General features: G+C 31.3%; 1 protein-coding gene across 1 annotated transcript in view; it reads left to right on the plus strand.

Moving 5' to 3' along the window:
* Positions 1 to 7,433: 7,433 nt before the first annotated feature.
* The window catches only part of LOC143046090 (protocadherin Fat 4-like), a 49,783-nt gene continuing 40,924 nt past the window's right edge, over positions 7,434 to 16,292 (plus strand). Inside the window, exons 1-12 of the mRNA XM_076219077.1 lie at positions 7,434 to 7,542; positions 8,107 to 8,246; positions 8,503 to 8,681; positions 9,306 to 9,409; positions 10,509 to 10,634; positions 11,314 to 11,375; positions 11,505 to 11,772; positions 12,424 to 12,648; positions 13,131 to 13,228; positions 14,497 to 14,665; positions 15,014 to 15,128; positions 15,634 to 15,752. Of these exons, the coding sequence (XP_076075192.1) occupies positions 8,182 to 8,246; positions 8,503 to 8,681; positions 9,306 to 9,409; positions 10,509 to 10,634; positions 11,314 to 11,375; positions 11,505 to 11,772; positions 12,424 to 12,648; positions 13,131 to 13,228; positions 14,497 to 14,665; positions 15,014 to 15,128; positions 15,634 to 15,752 (1,530 nt within the window). The 5' untranslated portion in view covers positions 7,434 to 7,542; positions 8,107 to 8,181. The remainder of the gene's footprint in view (positions 7,543 to 8,106; positions 8,247 to 8,502; positions 8,682 to 9,305; positions 9,410 to 10,508; positions 10,635 to 11,313; positions 11,376 to 11,504; positions 11,773 to 12,423; positions 12,649 to 13,130; positions 13,229 to 14,496; positions 14,666 to 15,013; positions 15,129 to 15,633; positions 15,753 to 16,292) is intronic.

Here is a 16,292-nt window from a genome sequence, read left to right on the forward strand (position 1 = left end):
TATCTGCAAACAGAACAGCGACATTCCAAACCTTTCCATGACTGAACAAGACTCTTAAATATGAAAAACTATTTTCAGTCCTGAAATGGTTTGGAAGGCTGTTCCATAAAGTAGCAGCAGCAAATTTGAAAGATTTTTTACCGTAAATGGTTGACTTTACTTGTTGAATTTCCAGAATATTTACACACCTAAAAAGATACTTAGTTTTTTTGACACTCACCAAGTTTTGTAAGCACACAGGAGCCATATTGTTTATAATCTTAAAAACGTTTCTAGAGCCATTGTTCTTATCTGTCTGATCTGCAAGGAGGGCACTTTAGCTTTAAGTAAGAGGTCCTCTTTAAGTAAGAGGTCCTCGTAGGAGCTGGTAAAATCCTCATATACAAAACAGAGTGCTCTTCCCTGCACCTTTTCTAGTTTTTTTTTTAATTTCTCTCTGTGCAAAAATGCCATGCCAAAGGGCAATTAAAATTACTAAGAATGTAAGTTTGAAAAATAGTAAGTTTACTAAGTCTTTATAAAACTGAGACTAAGCTTTTTAAAACATTTAATTGCTGTGATGCCCTCCTACAGATTCAGCTGATATGAACATCAAAATTTAAGTGATGCCAGAAGTCAATTTCAATGCCTTATAATTTTACTGTTTTTTCACATGTAAGGTTGGAATTTAGAATATGTATAAACTGTTTTTTTCAAAGGTCTTTTTGCCAACAGCCAAAACTTAAAACTTGTCAGGACTTGCTTGCATGTTATTTACCCAGAACTGTTCGATAAGTATTTTGGACTCAGATTCCCAGATTTCAAAGTTGAAATTAATAAATCAAAATCTGGAGTACAGAGTATTGTCATCTGCATATTTATATAAACTACCATTTTTAACCAAAAAAAAATATCATTTATAATTATAAATATGTTAAACAACAATGGCCCTAGTATAGAACCCTGTTGTATGCCTTTATGGATGTCAGCCCAACCACTCAGAATATTGTTGACGTTAATTTGCTGTTTACAATTAGATACATAGGACTTTAAGAGAGCAACTGCATGGGGGGGGGGGGATAAACCATATGCTGATAATTTATCTAGAATTATATTGTGAGGCAGGCAGTCAAAAGCCTTAGAAAGTTCCATTTATACTACTTCAATGGTTTTTGTCGAGCCTTCGACTTTAGTCGAAAAAGCGAGACTAAGCGATCCTACATTCCGTCGTCGTCGGCGTCGTCGTCGTCGGCGGCGTCCACAAATATTCACTCTGTGGTTAAAGTTTTTGAAATTTTAATAACTTTCTTAAACTATACTGAATTTCTACCAAACTTGGACAGAAGCTTGTTTATGATCATAAGAAAGTATCCAGAAGTAAATTTTGTAAAAATAAAATTCCATTTTTTCCGTATTTTACTTATAAATGGACTTAGTTTTTCTGCGAGGAAACATTACATTCACTCTGTGGTTAAAGTTTTTGAAATTTTAATAACTTTCATAAACTATCCTTGATTTGTACCAAACTTGGACAGAAGCTTGTTTATGATCATAAGATAGTATCAAGAAGAAAATTTTGTAAAAATAAATTTCCACTTTTCCGTATTTTACTTATAGATGGACTTAGTTTTTTTGCCAGAAACAAAACATTCACTCTGTGGTTTAAGTTTTTAAAATTTTTATAATGTTCTTAAACTATCCTGGATTTCTACCAAACTTAGACAAAAGCTTGTTTCTGATCATAAGATATTATTCAGAAGTAAATTTTGTTAAAAAAAAATTCGCTTTTTCCGTATTTTACTTATAAATGGACTTAGTTTTTCTTTCAGTTACTATTACATACAGTCTGCAGTTAAAGTTTATAAAACATTTATTAGATTCATAAACTATCCTGGATTTTTTACCAAACTTGGAAGCTTCTTTCAATCAAAAGACAGTATCGAGAGGGAAATTTTTATTGATGTTTTTCCTCATTTTTGTTGAGTCTGCGATTAACAGCAAAAGTAGGCGAGACACTGGGTTCCGTGGAACCCTTACGAATTTTTATCAAGAGCTTCACACTAATCTTCTAACACTCTGAGAAGTGTGGTCTGACACCCATGTCCATGTCTAAATGCACACAAAAAAGGATTAAATATTTTATCAAAGTACTCAGTTAGTTACATTTCATATATTTTTTCAAAGATTTAAGAAAATATGGGTAAGAAACTAACTGGTCTACAGTTAGTTTTTAATAATGGGTCACTCTTTTTATGAAGGGGGGTCAATTGAACTATTTTTAGTTTATAAGGGAAACTGTTATTTTCAATTGATAAATTAGCAAGAGTTTTCAGCGGTGGTGCAATATAAGATTTACAATTTTTTACTATTGTTGCTACCATTAGCTCCTGTAGCCTTCTTGATGTTTATTTTATTCAAGATTTTATCAACATTTTCTCTAGATACTTTCTTAAATTCAAAATCAGAAACATGCTTTCTGTTACTCAAAATTTCTTTTATTCTTTGGTGATTTGAGGGGTCATATACCACATCTGCTCCAATTTTGTCTGCTACTACAGATAAAAAATTATTAAAAACATTTGAAACTTCATTTGGACTGTTGGGCAATTTTGTCATTTTCACATAATAAGATTTTTTGTTCTCCACAGTTCCCCTTGTTTGAGAAAAATGGTTTGACTGTTTTCCAAAACTCGCATGATTTTGACCCACCAGAGCAAGGTTCTAAAAAGTATACTTTTATTGCTTTTCTCTTTATCTAAGTTACCAAATTTCTTTGTTTTAGGTGTCAGAATTACTCCTTCCAATTTAGAACGTATGTGAAAGTAGGCCTACTCGGACAAAAAATAGTGCATTTGATGTCATTGTTTACTAAAACTAACCAACAAATTGGCAGAAATGAAACTTTTGGTGAATATTAAGACCTTTTGAACCAAAATTTACTTGTCTATGAGTTTGCATTCAACATTGAGGATTTATGCACTCCATAGTGTACTAATTTAAGATTTCCAGAAAACCAGGGGTTATTTTTAGTGGTACCTCTATTCGGGAGACCTCTCATATGATTTTAAACATGGGTTGAAAATTGGCATGTAGAAAGGTGATACATGTACAATTCAGGATACACCTGGTGTCTATGAAGTTAAACTTAAGGTAAAATATTAAGAGAGCTGTGAAAATTGAAAAATTTGGTTGAACAGATAGGGACTTTTAACTGGTGGTCTGACACCTTTCTAAATTGCTCCCAATTTTTGTCACTCCGGTTTTTATACGTTCAAAATTTTGACGGGACGTATTATGGTATACAAATGTCCGGTGTCCGTCCGTCCGTCTGTCTGTTTGTCTGTCCGTCCGTCTGTCCGGCGTAAACATGTCGCACCGTAACTTGAGAACGACTTATCCAAATTTCATGAAACTTAATATAGTTGTTTCTTATGATGGTCAAATGATCTGTATACCTTTTGTTGAAAATAAGATTTAAACTTTTTGAGTTACGGCACTTTATAACTAAAACAGGGGTGTGTCTTTTTCACATGTCGCACTGTATCTCAAAAACAATTCTTGATTATGACTTAAAACTTTAAACACTTCTTAGTTATATTAATCTCAATATCTGTATATTTTTTGGTGATGATTCAAAATTTCATTTTTGAGTTATTGAGTATTTTGTAAAAAAGGGGGAGGTTTTTTTTACATGTCGCGCCATATCTCAAAAACTATTTATGATTATTGCTTAAAACTTTACACATGTCTTTGTTATATTAATCTCAATATCTGTATACTTTTTGGTGATGATTCAAAATTTCATTTTTGAGTTATTAGTATTTTGTAAAAAAGGGGGAGGGTTTTTTTTACATGTTGTGCCGTATCTCAAAAACGATTTATGATTATTGCTTAAAACTTTACACACTTCTTTGTTCTATTAATCGAAAGATCTGTATACTTTTTGGTGATTATTCAAAATTTTATTTTTGAGTTATTGAGTATTTTGTAAAACAGGGGAGCGTTTTTTACATGTCGCGCCGTATCTCAAAAATAAGTTATGATTATTGCTTAAAACTTTACACACTTCTTTGATATATCAATCTAAAGATCTGTATACTTTTTGGTTTTGATTCAAAATTTTATTTTGGTAATATTTAGTTTTTGTAAAAAAAAACAGGGTGGGGGGTTTCACATGTCCCGCCGTGTCTCTAAAACAATATATGGTTATTGCTTAAAACTTTCTCATAAACTATTTATGATTATTGCATAAGACTTCCACATAAGACGTCGGGCGTATCATGCGCTCATGGTGCAGCTGTTTATTAGAATATTGTGAATAAAGCATTTGTTTTCTATATATAGCTCATCTTATGCAGTTGCATGTTTCTTTAATATACTTCTCATTCTTTAAGAGGTTAAGCTGTTTTTATATTGATTTTTAAGTTGAGGCATCTATTTTCAACCTAAGACAGTTAATGGTAAAGATATCCACATGTTAGGTGCAGTTTAAACCCTACTCAAACTTTAAAGATTGAATTGACGTAACATATTAATTTTGGAGGGTTGGGCTTTTATACCTGATGGAGGCAGTACAGGGGTCTTTTGTACAATATTCTACTGTATGTTTTGGGACATGATTACCCACTTTGGGGATGTAACTTGATGTGACGTAACTATTTTACTTTATATGTTTAACAGATTTGTATAAATGTACAGTATCAGAGAACAGTACAGGTCCTATACCTGGTTGTAACCTTATTGTGACGTAACTATTTTATTTTATATGTTTGACAGATTTGTATAGATGTACAGTACAGGTTTTATAGCTGGATGTAAGCTTATTGTGACGTAACTATTTTACTTTATATGTTCGACAGATTTGTATAGATGTACAGTACAGGTTTTATAGCTGGATGTAACCTTATTGTGACATAACTATTTTACTTTATATGTTTGACAGATTTGTATAGATGTACAGTATCAGAGAACATTACAGGTCCTATAGCTGGTTATACCCCCGCTTTAAAAAAGGGGGGGTATACTGTTTTACCTCTGTCTGTCCGTCCGTCCGTCCGTCCATCAGTCCGTCAGTCCGTCCATCAGTCCGTCAGTCAGTCCGTCCCATGAAACTTTCGTCACATTTTTCTCAGGAACTACACATCCACCCTTTCTGTAATTTGGTATCAACATTTATATATGTCAGCCATACCGTGTGATGCGTTTTCAGATTCATCACTTGACAACTTCCTGTTTACCGAACACTTGTCTGATTTTACACATGATAGCCAAGTTGAAAATTTTCGTCACATTTTTCTCAGGAACTACAATACAAGGATTTCTGAAATTTGGTTTCAGGATTTATATAAGTCAGCTATACCGTGTGATGCGTTTTCAGATTCATAACTCGACAACTTCCTGTTTACCGAACACTTGTATGATTTTACACATGATAGCCAAGTTGAAAATTTTCGTCACATTTTTCTCAGGAACTACAATACAAGGATTTCTGAAATTTGGTTTCAGGATTTTTATAAGTCAGCTATACCGTGTGATGTGTTTTCAGATTCATCACTCGACAACTTCCTGTTTACCGAACACTTGCATATTTTTACACTATTAATATTATCCACTTGCGGCGGGGGTATCATCAGTGAGCAGTAGCTCGCAGTTTCACTTGTTGTATTTTGATGTGACGTAACTATTTTACTTTATATGTTTGACAGATTTGTATAGATGTACAGTACAGGTTTTATAGCTGGATGTAAGCTTATTGTGACGTAACTATTTTACTTTATATGTTTGACAGATTTGTATAGATGTACAGTACAGGTTTTATAGCTGGATGTAAGCTTATTGTGACGTAACTATTTTACTTTATATGTTCGACAGATTTGTATAGATGTACAGTACAGGTTTTATAGCTGGATGTAACCTTATTGTGACATAACTATTTTACTTTATATGTTTGACAGATTTGTATAGATGTACAGTATCAGAGAACATTACAGGTCCTATAGCTGGTTGTATTTTGATGTGACGTAACTATTTTACTTTATATGTTTGACAGATTTGTATAGATGTACAGTACAGGTTTTATAGCTGGATGTAAGCTTATTGTGACGTAACTATTTTACTTTATATGTTTGACAGATTTGTATAGATGTACAGTACAGGTTTTATAGCTGGATGTAAGCTTATTGTGACGTAACTATTTTACTTTATATGTTTGACAGATTTGTATAGATGTACAGTATCAGAGAACATTACAGGTCCTATAGCTGGTTGTATTTTGATGTGACGTAACTATTTTACTTTATATGTTTGACAGATTTGTATAGATGTACAGTACAGGTTTTATAGCTGGATGTAAGCTTATTGTGACGTAACTATTTTACTTTATATGTTTGACAGATTTGTATAGATGTACAGTACAGGTTTTATAGCTGGATGTAAGCTTATTGTGACGTAACTATTTTACTTTATATGTTTGACAGATTTGTATAGATGTACAGTATCAGAGAACATTACAGGTCCTATAGCTGGTTGTATTTTGATGTGACGTAACTATTTTACTTTATATGTTTAACAGATTTGTATAAATGTACAGTATCAGAGAACAGTACAGGTCCTATACCTGGTTGTAACCTTATTGTGACGTAACTATTTTATTTTATATGTTTGACAGATTTGTATAGATGTACAGTACAGGTTTTATAGCTGGATGTAAGCTTATTGTGACGTAACTATTTTACTTTATATGTTCGACAGATTTGTATAGATGTACAGTACAGGTTTTATAGCTGGATGTAACCTTATTGTGACATAACTATTTTACTTTATATGTTTGACAGATTTGTATAGATGTACAGTATCAGAGAACATTACAGGTCCTATAGCTGGTTGTATTTTGATGTGACGTAACTATTTTACTTTATATGTTTGACAGATTTGTATAGATGTACAGTACAGGTTTTATAGCTGGATGTAAGCTTATTGTGACGTAACTATTTTACTTTATATGTTTGACAGATTTGTATAGATGTACAGTACAGGTTTTATAGCTGGATGTAAGCTTATTGTGACGTAACTATTTTACTTTATATGTTTGACAGATTTGTATAGATGTACAGTATCAGAGAACATTACAGGTCCTATAGCTGGTTGTATTTTGATGTGACGTAACTATTTTACTTTATATGTTTGACAGATTTGTATAGATGTACAGTACAGGTTTTATAGCTGGATGTAAGCTTATTGTGACGTAACTATTTTACTTTATATGTTTGACAGATTTGTATAGATGTACAGTACAGGTTTTATAGCTGGATGTAAGCTTATTGTGACGTAACTATTTTACTTTATATGTTTGACAGATTTGTATAGATGTACAGTATCAGAGAACATTACAGGTCCTATAGCTGGTTGTATTTTGATGTGACGTAACTATTTTACTTTATATGTTTGACAGATTTGTATAAATGTACAGTATCAGAGAACAGTACAGGTCTTATAGCTGGATGTAACCTTATTGTTACAGACTTAGATACAGGCATCAATGGACAAAGTCAAGTGTCTGTGAAGGTATAGTTAATTGTTAATTCATATATCTGACTCAAGCAGAATAGAAAGTTCTTTTTCTAGATGGATTCCTTTATAATTTATTCCCCCAACATCTATAATAGATGCAATCATAAACTTATAGGAAGATATATGAAACAGTATTCTAGTCAGTAATCATTGGGACAAAGCTTAGACATTATAAACCTTAGTGTTGTCTCTTAAAAGAATCTTTAATATGTTACTTATGTCTTAAACTTTAAATTACACAAATGGTAAAATCCAATATATGACCTATTTGAACAAATGATTCACAAATGTTTGGAAAATTATACCATTGAGATTCCCTTAAAAAAACTTCAGATGTCTACTGGACTGAATATAATAAGGCTTTCAGGTAAAGAAAGCCTGATTTTTTTCAGTCCAGTTTTACTACTTTGAACATCTTCTTCAATTTATGTTTGTATCAAGCCACATATGCTACTTTTTTTTTGCAACAACACCAAAAGCTTTCTTTTAAGTCATGCTCAGAATAATCACTTCTGCTAGATTAGTCACTGTTGAATGAATATACCTATTACATTGCAGAATGATACAGGATTCCAAATAAAGAAGACAGGAAGTTTATGGCAAGTAGAGGTAGTCCGACCTTTAGATTTTGACATGGGACAAAAGATATATTATTTGAATGTGACAGCTGAGGATAAAGAAACACCATCTTTACATAGGTAAGGACAGCATTCAAAATTGATGCTTTTTAGACCTGTAAACCAACTTTGCAATAAATACACCTCTGAATTACATAAAGCAATAGAAATAACAAATCACTCAGCAATTTCTGAATGTTTTTCTGCTATGTATTTTTTTTAAGGAAATGAACTTAAGACTATTTTGCATTTATGTTTCAAAACTTTGTTTGTAGGGCAAGTACATATACCAGGGTGGACAGCTATTCAAATTGATTATTCTGAATTTATATTTTAGTTCTGTATTGGTTGAGGTTGTGGTAACTAATATAAATGACAATGAACCATACTTTATCAGCACTTCTTACACCTTTACAATACCTGAGGACATAGAGACGAATGTTCTGATTGGTCGAGTGATGGCTGATGATGTGGACCATGATAATCTAACATTCTCTGTCTCTGGTTCTGGTTCTAGTAAGAATATTTTTTTTTAATATTTTGTTGTACATAAAAAATTAAATCATGAAAATATTTTTTTTTCTCACCTTATCGACTGTAAAATATATATTATTAAATGAAAAATGAGTGTGATTTAAAAATACATATGAAATATGTTGTTACTTCTTTATGGCATTTCACATCATTTCTGCATTTAACATGTGGTATGTTTATTGCTACTGAAATGCCAAGAAAATTGTAAATAGCTATATAACTTCATTATTAGAACTTTATAAATTTAACCAAATTTGGTAAAAGCACATGGTACTTAGACAACACTTATAAATTAGACCACTAAAAAAGAATACAAAGAAAACTTAATTATCTAACCATTATAAGGTATTCCAAAAATCATAGTGATGTTAAGCAAAAGATTGACTTTCATCTAAATAATGTTTGTTTATAACAGAGGAAAATTTTCAGCCTTCTATAAAAAGTTGTCACATAAAAAAGTTACTCTTGAAAAGATAACAATTACGAAAGCAAAACAATTAGACGATATAGCAAAGTCAGTGCTATACACTAGGTTTACATCTAAAAAAAAAAATATTATAATTAATCTGGTACATGTGGTAAAGAAAGTGATGATTTTTCTTTCAGATTTTAAAGTTGATTATGTGACTGGAAATATTTACACAAATGCTGTATTTGTCAACAAACTAAATTCACTGTATTTCCATGTTGGCGTATTTGATGGTAGTTATGTAAGTAAATGCTTTTTATATACTGTTAATGCCTTATTGCACCATTGTTGCTTTTTTATACCCACGGCTAAACAAAGGTGTATTTTTTGGAGAGAGGGGAGACATCTGTCTGTTTGCTGTCCATACTTCTTATTTCTTGTCCAGCTCATTATTTTTTTAACATTTAACTTTAGGTTAACCAAACTTGGTATACAGTTGCATCTTAGGCTAAGGGTGTATCTTGCATCAAAGTCAGGTAACTCTAACCTTGACTTGTTTTGAGTAATGTTTGACCCCTCTGATAGAAAAACCATGTCTGGTTGGTGTCCAGCACATAACTTTTATGCCATTCAACTTAGGTTAACCAAACTTGGTATACAGTTGCATTATGGGCAGAAAATATATCATGTACCAAATTCAGGATCGTCTGATCTTGATCTTGACCTTTTTTACCCTTATAGTAGTAAAACTAATTTGTGTCTTGTGCATAAAAGAGGGGCGAAAGATACCAGAGGGACATTCAAACTTTTAAATTGGAAATAAACTGACAAGAAGACAAACAAACAATAGTACACAAAACAGCATTAACAAATAAAGACTCAGCCACATGAACCCCACCAAAAACTGGGGGTGATCTCAGGTGTTCTGGTAAGGTGAGCAGATCCTGATTCACATGTGGCACGCTCGTGTTGCTCATGTTAGTACAAACCCTAATAAGTCTAATTTGGTAGGTCATATTCATGAGAAGGGAACAGGATTATAGTTAGGTAATAAGGATCAAATCCAATATCATCTGTAAAATGGATTTTCCATTATGGTCAACCAACTTGTGATTTCGTCAGTGAAATTTACGGAGGGGTAACAATTGTATCATAGAACTTAATTTCAACTCCAGCTCACTTTGAAGTAAACTATTATTCCGAATATTACTGTTCATTATAAATACATATTCCTTTCTTTGAATTGACCAAGTATCAAAAGATACCCTTTAATTTTTAATTTTATTGATAAAGACTGAAAAATATATAGACCATTTGTTGGGGCGCATTACGTTTGCGCGCATTTGGGGATTAAATTATTTTACATTTGCGCGCAGCTTTTTATTTGCTTTTATTTGCAGACTTCTACTACCAATGTAACAGTCCACATCGAAGATGTCAACAATAACGTTCCACACTTTCTGAACTCATCTTACCATTTTAGTGTGGTAGAGAATGTCAACAATACTCTATTAGGAAGAGTACAGGTTAGTGTGTATGCATGAACCTTTTTATTACAGGGGAAGCATTATAAATTTCTTTTAATGGAACTATATATTCAATTTGATCATACATTTCAGTATTTTGGGTTTGAACTGTGAATTAACTTTTTAAAATAAAAGCAAGTGTTTACTGGCTTATAATTAATAGATTTGAATTTATACATCACATAAGTTTATAGAGTTATCTCCAATTTTAGATTGATTTGCATATTTTGATATCTTATTTTATTCTAGAATTGTTTGAGATATTATTAATTTGTTTCAAATGAAAAAGGATATTTTATTTTAATATAGTTAGTTCTCATAACATTTATTACAGAAATTATTAAATGGGGTCTTTAGATGAGATAAGATAAATTTGATTAAATCCTTAGGAAAGAGTATCATATTGACCTCTATCACATTTTGCTTAGCAGCTAGAACAAGTCATAGATTTATAATAATTGCACCTAGCTTAATCTAGTTATATGACTGGTATTTAGTTCCTTTGATATTCTAGCTTCAAAATCAAGTCAAGTAAATAGGATTTTAGTTCAGTAGCTAACAGTACATCTTGTTTTTCTATAAGATATAAGTTTGACATATCATGAATTGAGAAATGAAAAATTTACAAAAATCTATGATTGACATATGATACTTTAACATTGTGATTTACATATTTTAGGCAAAAGATTCTGATAAAGGGAACAACAGTAAGATCCAGTATACACTACTGTCATCAGAATGGTAAGTTATCTTTATTGTCTCTTTGTTTGATGTGAATAAATGTTACTTTTTCATAGTGGTAAAATTTCATGTCAGTCAAAATTGATATCATAAGTTAAAACACAATGTTGATATGTTTAAATCTTGTAGGGAACATAATTTGAAAGTCAATATTCAAACTGGTGCCATTTCTGTATCTGGCTCATTGGACAGGGAACAATTAGACAGCACAAATGGTAAAATATATGTTGTTGTCATGGCAATAGATCAAGGAACACCTCCATTGACTGGAACATCTGAGGTCATTATAGAGGTCAAGGATGTTAATGATAATTGTCCTAAATTCCCTGGAGATGATAGAAAGTATACGTACCTATTGACAGAATTAACAAAACCAGTCAACTTCCATATAGCAGATGTAAGTCACTAGTTTTAAGATAGTCATAATTTTGTAACTTTACTCATAATGTGCATAGGTTCTCTGGCAAACACAGATATGTTAACAAGGTTATTGACTATAATTTTCCATGTAAGGATTAAGGAAAATCTATATGTGTGAATGTGGTGATTTGTTTGACAATTTCAAGATCTCTATGTGTCGGATGAAGAAAGTCTCTTCACCCTTTAATTTTAGAATAAGTCTCAGTAAAACATATAAAATCCCATTTTTCTATTCTAACCTTTGTCTCTTTAATCTACCAAATAGAACATGAATAGACTTAGATAGACACTGTCTTAGTTAAAAAAAAAAACAAAAAAAAAACACCTTGCAAACCAGCTTATTTTTAAATTGGATGTAAAAAGTGATAGTTCCAATTTCAGGATGTATCCCAACATAGAAAAGGAATTTTATTCTATTAAGATGACTTAAAATAATTGCAGATTCTGGGTTTTTTTTATAACAAACTATCTGTATCCCATATCTTATTTCTGAAATGTTATATTTGATTTTATATATTATCAGTTTGACAACAATTCAAGACCCAACATTGTTTTATCATTTTGTATAAGGTTATTAACCATCTTTATGTGTGATAAATAAATACTTGTTTGTGTGTTTATTTTGAAGGCCATAGACAAAGACAGTGATGTCAGTAACAACGGAATAGTATACAGTTTAATAAGTGGTGGACCTTTCTTCATAATACATCAAAATGGCAGCCTCTCAGCAAAACAGAATCTTAAAATGGAAAACACTGCCAAAGGAAAGTTTAAAATTGTTATAAATGCCAAGAACAGCAAATTTTGTGGCCACATTTCTCATGCTTCACAAGAAGTTGAAGTTGTTTTGGAGGTAATAATAAAAAAATTACAAAATAGTCACAGATTCATATTTATTTTATCGTAAACTTTTTCAATCAGTATTCATGTAATATCTTATTTAACGTTATCCTCCCTAGATGGAGTTGTGTGGGAGATATAACATTTTAGGCTTTGTTTCATCTGTCTCATTGGCCAATAACTGAAAATGAGTAGAACATTATACACTTTATGGCTATTTGTCCACCATTACTGAACTTTATAGAAGTTCCTATAAAGATTTGAAACCATAAGAGAAATGTTCTGACATCACAAAAGAAAAGCGCTTGTTGTATGATGTTAATAGTTCAAGTGTCGCAAGTTCTAATGTCAAGTGTTTCAGATTCCAAATAAAGATAAAACCTATAGTTCATCAAACTTCAAAAACATTTTGCCTGAAAAAAGTTTCCCTGCTGACTTTGTGTTTCTTTTTTGTTTGTTTGTATTTTTATGGATTACATTTTACTTCCTCTATAGGATGTTAACAATCATTCTCCCAAAATGGCAAAGAGAACATTTTCAGTGACTTTACTGGAGAATTTTATAACAGGGTCATCTGTTATGAACAAAGAAAGGTTAGTGATTTACATTTTTTTAACTGTAACAAAGGCATTTACTTCATTAAACTGAAGACAACCTAGTAATGAGTTTCAGTTTAAATACTAAGTATTTAGAAGGTTATTGGATGGTTTTATTTACAGGTTTCAGTGCAAGGTACATGCCATTTTGATTTAAAAAGACTTTAAAGTTTTTGTCAGCCAAACAACCTTTTGTCTCTGTAAAACAAGTTTCATACAAACAAACTATTCCATACATGGAGGATTAAACTAGAATAATGAGATATCTACCTCTGTTAAAACAGGTGAAATCATTTGAACAAAAAACTAAAGAAGTTAAAAACAAAGCTTTTAATTCAATTGATATACAATAAAAGAGATTTAGTATTGATGTAAATGAGACACTAGCATTACACTACATATATTTTATAATTAAAACGGAAATCTAGAAAACAACAAGCAGTCTCAAAAGATGCCCTTTTTATATGGCAAGCTCTAATTTGCTACTCTGTAGTATTTGCTTGCTCATGGTAGAAGACCATACAGGGACATCTGGTTGTTAACTCCTCGGTCATTTGGTCTCTGGTGAAAAGTGTCTTGATTGCAAACATACCTTTAATAAAGTATTTTCAAGTTATAAATGAGGGTGTGAGCAGGTTTGTTAGATTACAATGCAAACACATGTAAAAGTGTTGTGTAATTATTGCTTATGGTGTTGCATTATCTTACAACTGACCTTATATATGTACTTTACAAACAGTTGTTCTACATTGGCACCATTATAACATTTAAATTAAATTTTCATATACAAGTGCATATTTTAGTGCAAACGTATGATAGCCAAAGAAACACTATTGTTATAATAAATTTACTAAGAAATCATAGAATTTGGAAATGCTCATGATTAAAAATGGTACAATGTTAACAGCTGAATTCATTATGTACTGTAAATTCAGAAATTATTGCAATGTTTTTTTTATTGGGAAATTTTTTTACAGGGTTATAATCCCATTAACTTAAACTCGTATTTTGAAATTTTCTATACCGGTATATATGAATTAAGCAGGATTTCTCAAGATTCCAAAAATTAAAATTGCATTTTCAGTCTCTGAAGACCGGTCAGGTTTAATATCATCAGGCCCTATAATTAAGTTTGTAACGGCATAAATTTCCTATATTTTACTAAAATTGCATTTTAGTCTAAAATGACAAAATCAAAACTATAAATGCATGCAATAATTTCTAAAGTTACAGTAGTGAATTAATTACACAAAAATGCCTTGTAGAATAAAAGCTACTGATGCTGATACTGATAAAAGATACAACACAGTAACTTACTGGATAACTAGTGGGAATAACAATAGTACATTTGTGATAGACCATTATACTGGAGATATCATCCTGGCCAAACAACTGGACTATGATGATGGTGGAAAGAAGTCTTACACATTAGTGGTGGGTATAAACATTATAAAAATTTCATCTTTAGTTGATAAACTGATATTTGAATGAAATGAGTGTAAAAAAGGTTGCTTGTGTTTTCATTAGTATTTTTACATGATTGTGAATTTTATAAGTTGTAAAATGAAACCCTTTTGTATAAGAATTACTAAGCATAAACATGTAAATGTATTTCAAATAAAACAAAAAATAATCTGTAATTGCTATGTGGTATGGTTTTTGCTCATTCTTGAATAGTGTATTAATGGTGACCTATAATTTGTAAATCATTTGGTCTCTGATAGAGAGTTGTCTCATTGAAAATAATACCACATTTTCTTATTTTTATACTGCTTGTTGTAGGTTTCAGCCATTGACTGTCTGGACTCTGTAGATGGACATTGTAACCATAGTGACACAGCTACAGTCAATATTGGTGTCACAGATATTAATGACAACAAACCTACCTTCACCAAAGGTAAAAGTGCATAAATAAATATATGACCATCTTACTGAAATTTAAAAAAAATTGTTAGGAGGTAACATGGGGGACATAATGGAGGTTAATAATTCGTTAAGGGGAACTTCAAATTTTGAATTGAGTTTCTTTCGTAGCTCATTATATTGAAAATCATGAAATATGGATAATGTCTAATATGTACAACATTACTATGAAATGAAAAGCCAGATGTGCATCGTCAGACATATCATGCTACCTTAAATATGCGCAATATATGTTGTTTCTGAAGTTTGTTGTTTCTGTAGTTTCCCGAAAAAAAATCGAAAATACTGTTATAAAACAGTACACTATAGCCATGAGGACAACCATAAGTACTTTCATGATCCTGATGCTATTATAACTAACATAGTTGTTTATATCCCTGTTATTTATTTTTTTATTTTTATGCATATTTCATTTGCTAACAACAAAATGGATAAGTAAAAAGTAAGACATATTACTGTAGATTATTCCACATTTGTAGGGTTATATGATTGTACAACAGCTGAAAACATGATAGGAACAATACCTGGCTGTAAGATATCTGCTACAGACAAAGACTCTGGACAAAATAGCAACTTTACCTTTAAATCAATGAATGCTGTAAGTTTATTGTTATAGGTTTTGAATGACACAATTTTAGCAAGAGTTACTTCCCTTTTGGCACAATATTGGAGGTCTTCAAGCACTAAATAATACCTTCATTTATTAACAAATTCAGCTCACTTTACTGACCTCTCAACAACCTGACAAAAGAACAGAAAAAAGTCCAAGGCCATTAACCAGTCTTCAACATAGCAAACAAATCCAGTAACCAGAGGGGGGCTTCAGCTGGCCCCTAAACACAAATGTGTAATAATTCAGTGAAAATGGATGTTCATTTCATACTATTTAAACTATTTGATTCAATGGGGCCCTCAAAATAGAATTTCAATTTATGACTAGGCCTTCTTCATACCACTGGAAGAGTAAACCATTTTAAATGAAATAGTTTATAATGTGTCTAAGTTTTATTTATCACATCCCAATAGATGTTTAGTTAAAAACTGTCTAATAACAATATTTTGCAAGAAACATATTGACAGAAACGACTTTAGACATTGCATCAAGAACATTATGTACATTGATGCATTGGGATATGAA

The sequence above is a fragment of the Mytilus galloprovincialis genome, chromosome 9 (assembly GCF_965363235.1).
Source record: "Mytilus galloprovincialis chromosome 9, xbMytGall1.hap1.1, whole genome shotgun sequence".
NCBI lineage: Eukaryota > Metazoa > Mollusca > Bivalvia > Mytilida > Mytilidae > Mytilus > Mytilus galloprovincialis.